The sequence below is a fragment of the Lolium rigidum genome, chromosome 2, assembly GCF_022539505.1.
Source record: "Lolium rigidum isolate FL_2022 chromosome 2, APGP_CSIRO_Lrig_0.1, whole genome shotgun sequence".
NCBI classification, from domain to species: Eukaryota; Viridiplantae; Streptophyta; class Magnoliopsida; order Poales; family Poaceae; genus Lolium; species Lolium rigidum.
The window spans coordinates 54,459,406-54,473,882 of NC_061509.1; the positions used below are offsets into that span (position 1 = coordinate 54,459,406).

The window sequence follows — 14,477 nt, forward strand, 5'->3', positions numbered from 1 at the left end:
TATACATACTACATATATCCATATTGCTTACACCTTTCTCTTTTACTTTTGCATTAATATATTTTTATATTCTTATGCAGAAATCCATAAATATGAGTTCACAAAAAGTGATTTTTTGGTATGTATTTGTATGCACTGTCTGTATTTTCATGTTTCGTTTGTACACTTCCCATGTTAGTGTGTGTGTACTTCTCATGTTTACTTTTTGTATTAGTGTTGGAGCACCAGCTAAGCTCCAACTTTGATCTTAAGGTGCCTATCACAATGGGATCCAAATATTAACATTCTGCATTTACAATATACTCCAAAAATGTGGATATTCTTGTTACCTTTGATCAAAATACTTTCTTTGCTCAATGATAATGAAACAATCTAGGATTTTGGAAACAAGAGTAGAAAACAACATGCTGAGACCTTGCGGGGTTCTGAAAATCACGGGAAAATATATAGGTGAAAATTTTAATGAGGGAGATACAGACCTATAGTCGGGGTGAGATAGACTTCGGTGAGGCCATGCACCCTCCACGTGCCCATTATAATTTTTTTTTAAAAGTGTAAGTATGGCGTTTACCTAGATATCCTGCCCCTTGTCGACCCAATCAAAAATGAAGGGAACCAACCCCTTGTATTTTTAATAGAACAATTAAGCCACCATATGACAAAACCTCAAAGCCTTGCTACTTACTCCATGTCCTGCCTTCCTTCAATTCCTACACCTCGAGCCTCCTTAGATACAGTTTGGAATCAAATGTATAAAGTCCTAAGCTTTTGCAAAGGAAAAACAAATTACTTTAACTCTAAGGTTCGCAAAGGTTCATTCATGACACACTCCCTCCATAGGATCTTGAGCACCTCGAGGAATCTATCTATGATCCTATTCTAAATCATTAGGTAGTCTAGTGGCAGGTCCCATAGATCCAACCATACCACCGTAGTGTTGTCCCGTAACAGATCCCGTAGATCAAATCCAGCCATTCTGCTACAGTGTTATCCGGTGATAGATCCAGTCATGTTGTTGCTTTACTCATGCATTGTCCACTGGAATATCTTATAGATCCAATCTTGTCTCCTTAGTGTCTTCTCGTGGCATATCCCATATATCCAATCATGCCACCTCAATATTATCTAGCGACAAATACCTTACACCCCTCAAGCCCCTAGAGTGTCATCTAGTGAAAAATTTATACCACTATATAGTACACCAGTTTTGAATTTTGATTATCCATCGTCATGACGTACAAGAAATTATTAGCCTATTATTTTATTCACATGATGAATATCAACCATTAATCATCTCTCAATATGATTGATCGAACAACATATGATTCTGAGATTCTCTTAGTACGGCCTGGGCCAAAATGAGGCTGACAAGGATCTCTCTAGAGTTCTCACAGTGGTACTCGACCTGACAATCTAGTAAATGTGACCCTTGCATTCCACTTTAAATAATTTGTGCTTGTGCAAGCTATGACCTGATAAACCACCACATGCATATCATGTGCCTTCTGCTAGTATTTTATATGTATGTAAGAAAGGGGTGGGACATCACTGCATGAGTTCACATGTTCATGTATCATTCCTAAAACACGATACACCTAAGACTGCCATGGTAAAAGGGTGTAATATGCATGGGATGTAGAATAGCTTAAACCACATATCTTGTGATATGACTCCGACAACTTCCATTTATGACAATGCAAAGTTATAGGAAACTAAGTAATGTTTTCGGATGAAACCTGGTGATCACATGTCTAATGCAGTGTGTTGTGCGGTTTGTGACGTGGGAACGAGCATGTGGTCCTAAATAAAGTGGCTGGCTTCTTATCCCATTTCCTATCCACCTGACGCAGTAGCAGTCCAGCGCCAGAGCCCAGCCACGGCCACCGCCCACGCAACCATCCATGCCGCCGCTGCCCAAGCATGTCGCGGACGGTGCTGTGCCGGTTGCCTACTGCTTCCGCACACTCGTGGTCGACCTGGCCACAATATATACTACTAGTCAAAAATATATTGGTTCTAACTCTGATGATAGTTCCCCCACACGTATTATTGCTTGGTAGGTATATCATTGATCGGTTTTGAAAACGCTTCTGATGACAAGGACAACACAACCAATGTGTGCAATCAAAGTGCGACCAATCATGCTATCTTACTGGATTTCAATCGGCGAGAACCTTTGGATAAATTTAACCGTTTGCAAATATGTCTTGTTTTCCAAAACAATACTGGAAGAGATCTAATTCAGGTTCAGCAAGCATCTCGAATTATATAATAAATATGATACTAAATTTTAGTATCGTTTTTCCGACATATTTTAAACTAGGTGCTTTTACGGTAGTGACCGGATAATATGGGCCGTTGAACCAGCAAATCCAATGGCTCGAATCAATCAATACTACTGACCAAGATGAGTAGTAGTAAATTTTCACCGAAGGGCAAATTTGGTACTCCTTCCTTGCCACAATCTAATGCGCTCTTAGCGTTCCCTCAAGATTGATCCGACAAAGATTAGATGCAGGTCGATGGCGACCATGCATGCTCACCACACGGCACTGCGATCATGCTGCTGCCATTTGCGTGTCCGTCCGTGTGGCTGTGTTGCCGTCGTCTCCATGGTCGTGGACGTCCGCGTTGCCTTGGGCGTCGTCGGCTTGGCCGTCCCCGCGCGCGCGTTGCCGTCCTCGGCATGGACGTCCGTATTGCCATGAGGGCATCTCCAGCGACGCGATGCAAACGGACGCTGAGCGACCGTTTGCGTCTATCTTGACAGAAAATGCGTCTGGCACCCTCTCCAGCGGTGCGATGCAGACGCAAATCTGCTGCAAATATCCGCCGGTTTGCGTCTCTGCGAACGCGACGCGCAAAGTGTCCGCTCGCGTCTCCACTGGACCCGCCTGGCAGCGAGTCTGCATCGAGGGCATCACTTCAGCGGTCAGCGCTTCCGCGTCTGCGTCGCAATCTTCGCCATCAATGGCACGGCTGCACTGTTTCGCGCGCAGCATCGACGGGCGGCCGGGCTTGCGCGCCGCTTTCAATGGCATCGTATCCCGCGCGCGGCCACCCTTAAAAGACCACCGGCCTCGTTTCTCCTTCGCCCACACCTACACTCGCACCACCACCGCCGCAGCGCCATGGGGAAGAAGAATGACTTCGAGGCCTCCGGCAGCGGCAGCAAGAGGGTGCCGCTCCCTGTCACGCTGGGGAGGCTAATGCACGGCAAATGGTTGCCGTGCGAGGCCTGGTCCGGCGTGCAACTGCCTGGCGGCTGGCGGCTCAGCTGCCGCCGGGTGCCCATCCCTCCAGTTCCTGCGCGCGAGCCTGATAACCGCGGAGATCCGGCGAAGGAGACGGTACCTGCCGCCGGACCTCCGCACCGATCCGGCGTACGCCATCGACTCCGACAGTTGGCGTACGTATCTGTCGACCGAGACGGATAAGAGAAGAAGGGCGGGCTTCATGGGCGACAGGGATTTTCCCTTCGCGGATGCACCGCCGACTCGTCCACGAAGACAGGAGGCGCCGACGCGTCGTCAGCAGGCGCCGACGCGCGCGCACCACAATGATGACGACGACCGCGACGACGACGCATACGCCACCTACGACGACGAGGACGACTACATCGAGGCGCTCGCGTACCATAACGAGGAGGTGAAGGACGACAGCGACGACTACGTCGCGGCCGTCTTCCACGAATGGCAGCAGGCCATGGCGGAGGGCCGCAATTTTGAGTTCCCGGAGAACATGACGAACGACGAGATGGTGAAGCTCGGCGTCCTCGTCTCCGAGAACGACGCGCCTGTGCAACCGCCGCTGTCCCGCTACGCCATCGGCGTCATGCCGCCGGGCCTGTCGGAGGATGAAGTCCTTCGACAGACGCTACAGGACTCGGCGGCGCCACAACCACCGCCGTTCAACCCCTGGGCTCCTCCTCCACAGCCGCAGCCCTGGGCGCCTCCTCCACCGCCGCCACAGCGGTATCCCTGGGCGCCTCCGCCACCGCCACAGCCACAGTCCTGGGCGCCTCCACCTCCAGCACCGCCGGCGCGCCCGGCGTACGCTCCCCCGGATGGCAACTGGCCGTGGGTGATACCGGAGCTCATCGTGCTCGACAGCAACGAGGAGCAGCAGTAGGCGTTAGTTTTTTTTTTCATGTTTTAACTATGTAAATTATGTTTCATGTTTAAAAAAATGATCCGGCAAAAAAAATGCGTCGTGCCGCTGGAGCCACCCCTGACGCAAATGGACGCGCGGTCGATTTCGACCATTTCAACCGACGCAAACGGACGCATGCGGACGATAAAATGGGTCGCGCCGCTGGAGATGCCCTGAGCATGGCTTTCCTCTTTGCCGTTGAAACCGCACCTCAACCCGCCAGGCCACCTTTCCTTGGAATGCACGGTGCTAGACCGCGTCCGGCCAGACCCAAACGCGCACGCGGCTTGTTTTCATGTGCTGCCTTCGCCTACATCTTCTGCAAATCACACATGAAAACGAATTACTACTCAAACTTGAACCGCCGGAAAGGACGAGCTAGCGCGGCTTGCGAAGTCGTTGCGGCTGCCGGCAAGGACGGAGACGAGCACCAGAGAGCTCTGGCAGGGATACCGCAAGGGACTATCAGCGATGACAGCGAGGGCAGGCCCGCATGCACCCCTGGCACTGCTTGCAAGTGCATGGTCGTGCGCGAGGGCAGCGATGCTCTACATGTCTTGAATACTTCTCTTTTTAGTTTTACAGGATCTGTTTGGTGTCTACAAGACGTAAGACAACAACTATGGGACGCGGCTTGCCTGTGCCGCCTCCGTGCGACGATCGATGCGACCTGACGTCTTGAAGCCATCGAAAGGTTGTGCCTCCCGCACCTGCCGGTTAAAGCTTTTTTTTTTACCCGCAAAAAAAGGCTTTTTCTTTTTTCAAAAACACCTGCAAAAACATAGCTCCGCTTGTATCTATGTGGTGTACATATGCTCATCTTTCCCCTTCCGTATTCTTTCCGGTTCGTGTATCTTCTTGGAGAGAGATCGAGTTGGAAGAAGAACTGAAGCAACGGAAGGTCTGCCTTTCAGCGAGACCTCTAGGCGTGCTCCCGACCTCCGTCCACCGCCCCATCCCGTCGACAAATCTCGCCACGACACACTCCAAGAAGATGTCGCCACGACACACTCCAAGAAGATACACGGCTGTGGAGCCTCGACCTGGACGAGCGCAACCGCGCCGCAGTTCCTCCCGGCGCTGGTTCCTTCCCGGCAACCGCGTCCTTGCGCATAACGGCTGGTGGTGGCTCGGTGGTCTCACCAGATGGCGGCGCGGGAAGCGGGACTAGGGGCCGACCGGAGTTAGAGTTGAATTTCTCATGCATGCCATGATAGTCCTTGAAGAATCAATCAGGGATGGGAGACGTTATTCAATTGGAGAAGGGGTAATCGGGTGTTTTGCCCTGGTTCAACTCTCGATTGATTCAACCTCCTTTTTCTCTATCTGCATTAGCGGCAGATTAGATATTGGCGTGCATATGTGTTTTTTGTTCTATGTGTTACTGGGCGAAGAGTATCTCCCTTCAATTTTGTTTATAGTTCTAATGTTGTAATAAGAATATATTACGTAAGGGAATTGGTATAGGAGCTGTATTTTTACTTTTTTGAGAGAGAAACGGGACGAGCAGATCGTACCGAAGGCACAACCGTTCGATGGCTTTCAGGCATCTTGGTCGCACAGATGGTTGCATACAGCGGGCACAGGCAAGCCGCATCCTGATCAAGTGTTGATTGCAAGCACGTGGCTAGGCAAACTAACAAGCAACAAGGCGCAATTGTTGATACTTGCGAAATAAATAGTGGTGCTATCTCTCATGATGGTCTCTTGGGCACATATTATTACGTATTAGTTGTCTTTTATACTAGTTGTCTTTCTTTTTTTGCTTATCTTATATTATTATAGAGGGTAGATGAGAAAAATGAAAATACCAAAAGTTGGTTTGCACCTTTGGTCATAGTGCGCTTGTACTTGGCATCCTTTATCCTTTTATCACTTGTGGTTTGTTAAACCGGAGATGAATTCCGAAATCCACAAGAAAATCATCTGAGGTTTGTTCTGTAATAGGTCGCTATGATTAGGGGCTGCTCAACTAGTTGCGTGCGTCTGGGCTGTTCCATCTCAGCGAGTCTCAGGAAGAGTATATGCAACTTCAAGAGCCTCAAATCGACCGAAAGAGCCTCAGAATAACCCACCAGCTATCAACTACTGGTAATGTGAGACTGAGGAGGAACATGGTTCCGCCTAGCTCTGTGCATAAATAGTCATTTGTTTCCTAGTGTCTCCTATTTCTAGAGAAGATGTATGATTACCACCTTTCACTGGTTTTTTCTCCTACATTTTTCGTGGTTTTATTCCTAGTGGGATGTTATTGTCCCCCTTCTACACCTTAGTCTCTCCTCCCCCTCGGTCAAGCACATATTGTGTGTCGCTTCAAAAGAGTTGGCAAACTAACCAGTATCAAGGGGCAAGAGAGATTGGTGGTGGATCTTCATACAAGTCAATATATATTGGTACTTGATCGGATGGTAGAATCTCGCACATGTACATGTAATTGCTTGGTTGGTAACACTGCACTGTGTGTATCATTGATCCGTGTTGAAAACACATTTGATGACAAGGACAACACTACCAATGTATGCAATTAAGTGCAACCAAATCGTGTGTTATTCAAGTCATCTTACTGGATCTTGATCAATCAGACAGGGATTAATTTAGTTTTGCAAATATGTTTGTGTTATCAAACATTATTGGTCCACAACTTGGATAGAAACATGACCCTTGATTGATAATTATTATAACCACAAATTTTAAGATGCTCCCAAATGATATTGGCCGTTCATTTATGTTGATCTAATGGCCAAGATAATCTATAGAGGGTAGTGTCACTTTAAAATTACTCCACATTAATTAGCAAGAGGCAAATGCAAATAATTGTATAGATGAAAGGAACATGCTATACACATGTATTACATGGAAACCATGCGGTAGAATGCATTGCCACATTTCATTGAGCTTGTTCAAAACTAATCACTTGTAATTGCTCGGGAGAGGAAATCTATTTAATGTTTAACAACATGTCAAACTACATTTTTAAAAAGATACAAAACTAATATGAATTTCTGACACATTTGAAGATTCGGTTATCAACTAATGGTTCTAATGAGGTGGTGCTCACAAGCCTTGTTCCAGCTGGAGCTTGTACATTGTACATTAGATCAATCTCACATCTTCCCTCATCTCCTCCCACACATTCGATGAACTTACGCTTATCGTCTAGGCCATCACGCTTCCCGCATCAGGAACCCATGGAGTGGGCAAGGCTAGCAATTCCCTCCCCTCCAATCTTAGATGGCACCCCACCGCGTTGACCACCAATTCATCAACGACAAGGCAACAAGGTAGAGAACTGCGAGCCATTGCAGCCCGGAGCAAAGGACGAGCATTGAGGTTGACCGAGGTTATAGCCAAGCTCTGAAACCATCGGAAGTCTGAGCTTGCTCCCTATGTCTAAGCACTAAAATTTATTTCTTCCCCAACGTCTCCTATTCACAGCGCACATTTACTATACTTTGCTAGCTCTTTGTACTTCATTCTCTCGCGCATTATCTTTTTTGTCTCCTAAACTTTCCTTGTTCAAGCACATATTTACGTGTTGCTTTTTCGATAAAGGGAATATATTAATATCGAAGAATACCAATTACACATAGTCTCTACAATAACGCAATGCTCTAAAATATTACGGATGCACACAACAACAAAAAAGAAAGAGAAAACTAAGAAATAAAAATCCCGCTACAGCATCGCAGCTCTAGCAACAGTATACAACCACCACTAAAACAACACTGAAAATCGCTAGGCAAACTAACAAGTATCAAGGCACAAGGAAGACTCAGCGGTGACTCTTGATACTCGTGAAATATATAATGACGTAGCCCTCCTGTTGGTAACTTGAGCCCATATTATTGCTTGGTAGGTAACACTATACTGCATGTGTATCTTGCTGATCCTTTCTGGTGACAAGAACAACTACAGGCCAAGCCGTAAGACTACTCATATTAGTAGTAACTAAGATAGTAACATAGAGCTACATGCATTACTAACTAGGCAAATTGATGATATGACATGATATTAAATGAAAAAAGAGATGGTTGTAGTAACTAGCTATGTTACCATAATATCACACTTTTCAAGATTGAATGAGTCTACAAGCTAATTAATACATTCATGCATGATACTATATCTAAGTTATTATGCATTATGAAGGTAGTAACATAGAGTAGTGTCATATGAATGATACTACTATATGTTACTCCCCACTATGACTAATCTAACTGCAATTAAAGTGCGATGGTGAAGCCGAGAAACTCTATCGTAGATCCCGTCACTAATCCATACAATTACATCATGACTTCAGCAACGTAACCAAAGCTGAAAAGAGAGAGAGAGAGAGAAGGATTTAGAGAGATTTGAATCTTGGAAGCTCGTTGCTGATTACAAATTAGGTTTTGGACACTCAGTACACCTTTGCTTACGAACGAATGCATTATTTTGACGCTCAAAATTATTATTTATCAGTTCTTTTACAGTACATCAAAGGATTTCAGTTCGTTTATTTTCTTGATCCAACGGCCCATATTTGCAATACTACATCCAAATTCATATAATTGGCCATTAAAGGCATTTTAGGCGGTTCACTAGTATTAATCCCGTGCTCAGTTTTCATCTAGCTGACGGGTACAATTGCAATTTCACATGTCGTTTTATTTTGTGATGGTTTTGGGCGCGGTTGGTTGCCTGGGTGTTCCTTAGCTCGCATTGGCCCAACATTTTGTGGGCCGTTTAGTTTCATAGGCGCACTCGCGTTCTTGCATAGCATGGGTTTAAAGCACCCTGGGACAGGCCCCGGAGGAACGCCCGGTTTGACAGTTTCTTCAGGGCCAGGCCCTGGCGAGACGAAAATTGACAACGCCGTTCGTGCGGGAGCTCTGCCTCAGCATGGCGGGAGAAGCCAAAATCCCAGCGGCGTTGCGCGGCAAATGTAGGGGTAACCTCCCTCTTCGGTTACCCTCTACATTAGCCCCCTCCCAAATTTTGCATTCCCCCAATTTTCGCACCGGCGGTGGCGACCCTGGCAGCGCGCATCTACCTTCGGTCTCCAGCGCCGGACCAGGGTCCTCTTCTCCAGCCGCGGCGGAGCCTGCGCACATCTGCGGTGGCTTTCGGCCGTGTCCTTCGTCCGCCATGACGGAGGTCAGGGGAAACTCCTCTGCTCTACTGTAGTGTTAGATTCATGTTCGTAGAACTAGTTGGATTCGATAAGACCGTTCGTAATGCATAGATCTTGATTGAGTAGACCGATCAACTCTAGTTTGTGTATCACGCCGCAGCACTCATCGTTTGCATACAAGCCTGGATCCTAATGGTGCACAAGAGAGCAGATATGCATGCTTCTTTTCCTCGTGTGACTTACGGACCTATGTTACAATGTGATCAAGAGAGGATTGTCAACCAAAACAACATCTACAACTGCAACGACGTAGAGGCTATCCAGATGCTACAGATAAGAAGAGCTCCTTTCTATGCACTTGTGAAAACGTTCAGGGGTACTGCTGACTGATAGCATCCACACAACCGTCGAAGAACAAGTCGCAATGTTTCTTCATGTCGTCGGTCATAACCAGAGGTTCAGAGTCATCATAACACATTCAGATAATCCACGGATACTATCTCTCGGTACTTCCAGCAGGTCTTGTACGCAATTGGGGAGCTCAGAGGTGAAATGATCAAGCTAGCATCAATGAACACACCAACCAAGATCAAGAACAGCTACAGGTGGTTCCTCTATTTCAGGGTGAGTACAAAATCATGTTTCTTCTACCTATCAGATGTGTCCTACCGTCAGAAACATGAGGATTGCATTGAGGCTATTGATGGTACTCATGTCACTGCAAAGGTACCGAGATCAATGTCTACATCATTTCGCAGGAGGAAGCACTACACCAGCCAGAACGTGCTAGCAGTTGTGGATTTCGATATAAGGTTCACCTACGTGCTTGCTGGGTGGGAGGGTTCATCTCATGATGCGAGCATCCTGGCCGACAGCTTGTCAAGGTCTGATGGGTTACACATCCCTGAGGGTAAGTTCTACCTTGGAGATGCTAGATATGCATGCCGACCTGGAATTCTACCTCCCTTCAGGAAAATAAGGTACCACCTCAACGAGTTCTCTACGAAGTACCGACCTCTGAATGCGAGAGAGTTGTTCAATCTGAGACACTCGAGCGTTTGAGTCGCCATTGAGATGGCCTTTACTGCATTGAAGAATAGGTTCAAGGTCCTTGACCAGAAACCGTTCCACACGTTTGAGACTAAGTAAAGTTGGTCCTTGCTTGTTGCATTCTTCACAACTGGATCCTAGGTTGGGATGAGGATGAGTTCTTCGAAGAGGTGTCAATTTTGATGAAGTAGAGACCGGCCATGACGTGGAAGCATGCGACAATGATGCATGGAAGGTGAAGAGCCAAGAGTGGGCAGACGCAATGTGGGAAGCTAGAGGCAACACCAACATCTGAGAAGAAGTGAAGAAGAACCCCTCTATGATCCCCTTCTTCTCGAACCCCAATTTGATCCCCATATGTTGAACTACCCCGTGATGATAAACTGTCATTCGTAGTAGCTAGGGAGCATCGTGTTATGAACTACCATTCGTAATAGCTAGGGCTGATTTTGTGAACTGCTATGCTTCGTAAGTTTCCAACTATCATGAACTGTGATTTATGTGTGATGGGAGGTGAGAGCATGGTAAGGCTACCCGTTGTAGAGAAGAGGTAATCTTAGGCATGCCTGGATGGTACCAAACAGGTCTAATCTCATCTCCATCGAGATTTGAGCTTGGCTGCAGGCAAACAAACCGGCAAACAAACAGAAAGTCTTTTTTGGCCCAACCGATGCAGCCCGACCTACTAAACAACAAGCCAATTTCGATCCATAGCTCGTTCTGGACGCGCAAGTGTGCTTGCAGCGCTGCGGCAGTGAACCACGAATCAGAAACAGGCTACCAAACCGCCCTTTGTGAAGGAAGCACCGAACATGGTCACCCTCTCCGCCTGCCCCCATCGCGGATTGTGTCAGCCCTCTACCGCCGCCGCCGTCTCCACACCACTACCCTGCCATGCGCCCATGCCCCATCAGTCCTCCACAGCCGTCGCCGCCCCATCGACGTTGTCACGCCATCTCTCATGTCTCCTTTTTTCTAATCATCTCATTACTGTCGCCGGACAGTATGCGCTTGAAGAGCAGCCAGAGGAAGGATTAAATTTTGATTCTCCGGCACCTCCTAGAGCCTTGGCGGACACACGTGATCAGCATCTCAATTCTGCTATAAACAGAAAGTACATACCTTTTCATTTACTTCAAGAACACAGCCTTCAGAGTGTTTCCTGAATTCCTTTAGCTAAAACAGAGAGATGTTATTACAGCATAATCGGATATCATGAAAAATAGATAATGATAGATGTAAACAATTTTCTAGCAGTTGTCATCAGTTTTATTTAAATTTTTTTGCCTCTTTCTGACTTCTGAGAGCAACAGGCGGGTTGCTTTTCTGTGTATAATCTTTTGCACATTGTAGTCTATTCAGTGCACTTCAGAAAAATTATTGTCCATTGTAAGCAAGGGAAATCGTTTTTCCTAGTTGATACAGCACTAGGCCCATGAAAACAAAAATCATAATATGAATAAATTCCAGTTTCCCTTCAGTTACTAGATTTGTTATCAGCTTTGTCAGCCAGCCAACAAAGTCTGACTGGCCTTTTTCAGATGCAACTTACGTGATTTGCATAACAAAAGATATATTGCATAATGTACTCACCTCCAATGTTGGACACCAAACATATAGGTTTCTTGGACTGAATGAAGAAACTAATCAAGTAAGACCAACCAAAATTGACAAGATACTGGCATCAAGCCATTATCTAATTGGTATTTCCCTCTAGTGATCAGAGCTCAATCCCACATGTACACTGGCATGTGCAACATAACTGAAGGTACATTTAGACACTAGAACCTCGGAAGAAACAAATCCTGGGGAGATTGCAATGCAATACTCTACTTTGGATTGCAAATATGATATTTCAGACTACTACATGGCAGAAAAATGGCACTTTTAGACCACAAGATATAGTCCACAATCTTGTGACAGCACATAAGGAAAGAAATGCCATGATAACATGGTCACCACAACAACAACAAAAAGGTCATGCAAGATTGCAACAAAATAAACATTACGAATCTTGGCGCAGCACTGCTCATAGGTTGCCACTGAGGCAACCCTCTGTCTCATCCACCATCCATGACAGATGGCTTGTGGCTGCTTGCTTCAGTTCTTCAAGCTGAATCAAGACAATTCAGAGCTGTCATTACTGTATATAAGCAAGAAAATTCGTTTTTCTTTGTGATGAAGCAGGGGGGTGAACAGATAAAATTAGTAGTGTGTTCACCTTCTTCGCCTTGAGACGCCAATGGAGTGTAGAAGCCTTCAATTGGAACCAAAGAGCACGAGTCATCGTCGTTATCATCATCATCATCCTCACACACGTTCCTCACTCGCTCTGAGTGTAGCTCGATTGTAAAGATTCTGGCAGGCGTTTTGATGAAAAGCACATTTGCACTCTCGGCAAAGCTCAAAAGCCTTACCTCCTCCTCCTCGAGAGCATCAGCTGGGAGCAGATTGTCCAGGCAGATGACCTCGCTCTTTACCCATAGTGCTGCGTCATTGTCGTCACTAACCAACCTCGACCATATGTTGAGACCACAGTCTGGAGAAAATTGAGCAACTCCTAATCCACCATCCTCGGTGAGAATGAGGGCCACTGAACCGTACCCCTCGAACTCCGGGGGCGAGATGGTGGTAGCATCCTCCCCGGCCAAGTCGTACTCGATGATTGTTCCACGATAGGAGGACATGAAGTAGAGCAGAGAGTCCCCTACGAGCACGCTGGTGGTGTGGAGTCTGAAGTCCACAGCCGAAATTTGGATCCACCTCACGTCGCCCCACTCACCGGTCTCCGACGAGTAGGAGCACGCCCATGTGACCCACTCCAGATACTCCTCGTCTTGGTAGCTGTCAGAATAGACCATCACCAAGTGAAAGGGCCTCCTCCAGTGACAGCCGCGGTGGTCGCACCCGGCCGCCGCACAGACAATGGCTGCGGTTGGGTTGTCTCCCTGGAACGTGTTGTCCCACATCGCCTCTGGCACCGGCACGCGCTCCTGGTCGCCAGTGATTGGATCCCACAACACGAGCTCACCCCAACCCGGAACCATGTCGAGGAGAAGCGCGCGGCCATGGCGGTAGTCGAGGGCCAGGTAGTCACCTGGGACGGCGAGGGAGAAGGCTGAGGCTGTGGTGGCGACGAAGTCTTTTACGGCCTTGGGGTTGTTTCGGAGGAAGCCCAGTACGGGGGGTCTCCCGTGGAGCTCGTGGAGGCGGCGGCGGAACCTGCGGTGCGAGATGATGCGTCTCCAGGGCTTGCAGACGAGCGAGGCGCGGACGAGGCACGACGGCTCGTCCGGAGGGAGGCGGAGGAGGATCTCCTCGATGAGCTCGTCCGGCGGCGCCATGGAGCTTGCTAGGTCTGGGCTTGGACTGAGGAGAGAGCGTGCAGTGAAATGTTGGGCCTGACCAGATTCATGAAGATAACCTTGAGTTTTTTTTCTTTCTCTTTAGGTTTTTTTATGGGCGGGGCTCTGCTCAAAAAAATAGCTCATGTACATCAATCAAATTCTCGATCATCCTCACATTTTTCCAGCACAAGAATATTACTACTACTCAGTTGTTTTGATTGCATTGTGTAAATACAATGTGGTGATAAACGACAAAAAAGACTAGCACTGAATTTGAATTTTGACATGTGAATTGTTCTTCTACTTGCTTTGAATGGTGTTGGGGCTATAAATATTTTTCTAATACCATTTTAATTGATAGATTGAAATAGGCGGCTAGTTTTGCTATATACTAGACCATGAAGGCACGTGTTGTTGCTCCCGCCCATCTTAAAAAGAAATATAAGCTCCAAGGTTGCTATACACATAACCGATATCCTCTACCCATCGACTTTTCATGAGCAATAGCTGTGCGGTTGACTTCACACAATAGGAATCCAATTTGAACGTAATAAGAAAAAAAAACTATGAACAACAGATGTGGAATAAGCTAAAGTGATACAAAAACGAATCGATCCAAGCAGTCGATGGTTTCATATCAACGTCACAAGATTGTTTGGAAGTCATCCACCATGTGAGCAATTCCTATTCAGAGATCCTGATCGATGAGCATGGAAAACCCTAAAAAGAGCAACAGTAACTCAGCTTGGTATATACAAAGGCGTCATCGACATTACATGAATGAAGAAGTATGCCGAGGAACAAGAAACTGACAAGAA

At 46.8% G+C, this 14,477-nt stretch overlaps 1 protein-coding gene across 1 annotated transcript; it reads right to left on the reverse strand.

Moving 5' to 3' along the window:
- Positions 1–12,420: 12,420 nt before the first annotated feature.
- On the reverse strand, positions 12,421–13,656 carry LOC124689752. Its single transcript, XM_047223230.1, has 2 exons — positions 12,534–13,656; positions 12,421–12,425 (listed from the first exon to the last, which is right to left on the reverse strand). Exons 1-2 carry the CDS (start codon positions 13,654–13,656, stop codon positions 12,421–12,423), a joined length of 1,128 nt encoding a protein of 375 aa, XP_047079186.1.
- Between the last annotated feature and the right edge of the window lie 821 nt (positions 13,657–14,477).

Coding starts and splice junctions, on each gene's coding strand:
- LOC124689752 (XM_047223230.1), bottom strand. CDS start 13,656: ATGGCGCCGCCGGACGAGCTCATCGAGGAGATCCTCCTCCGCCTCCCT.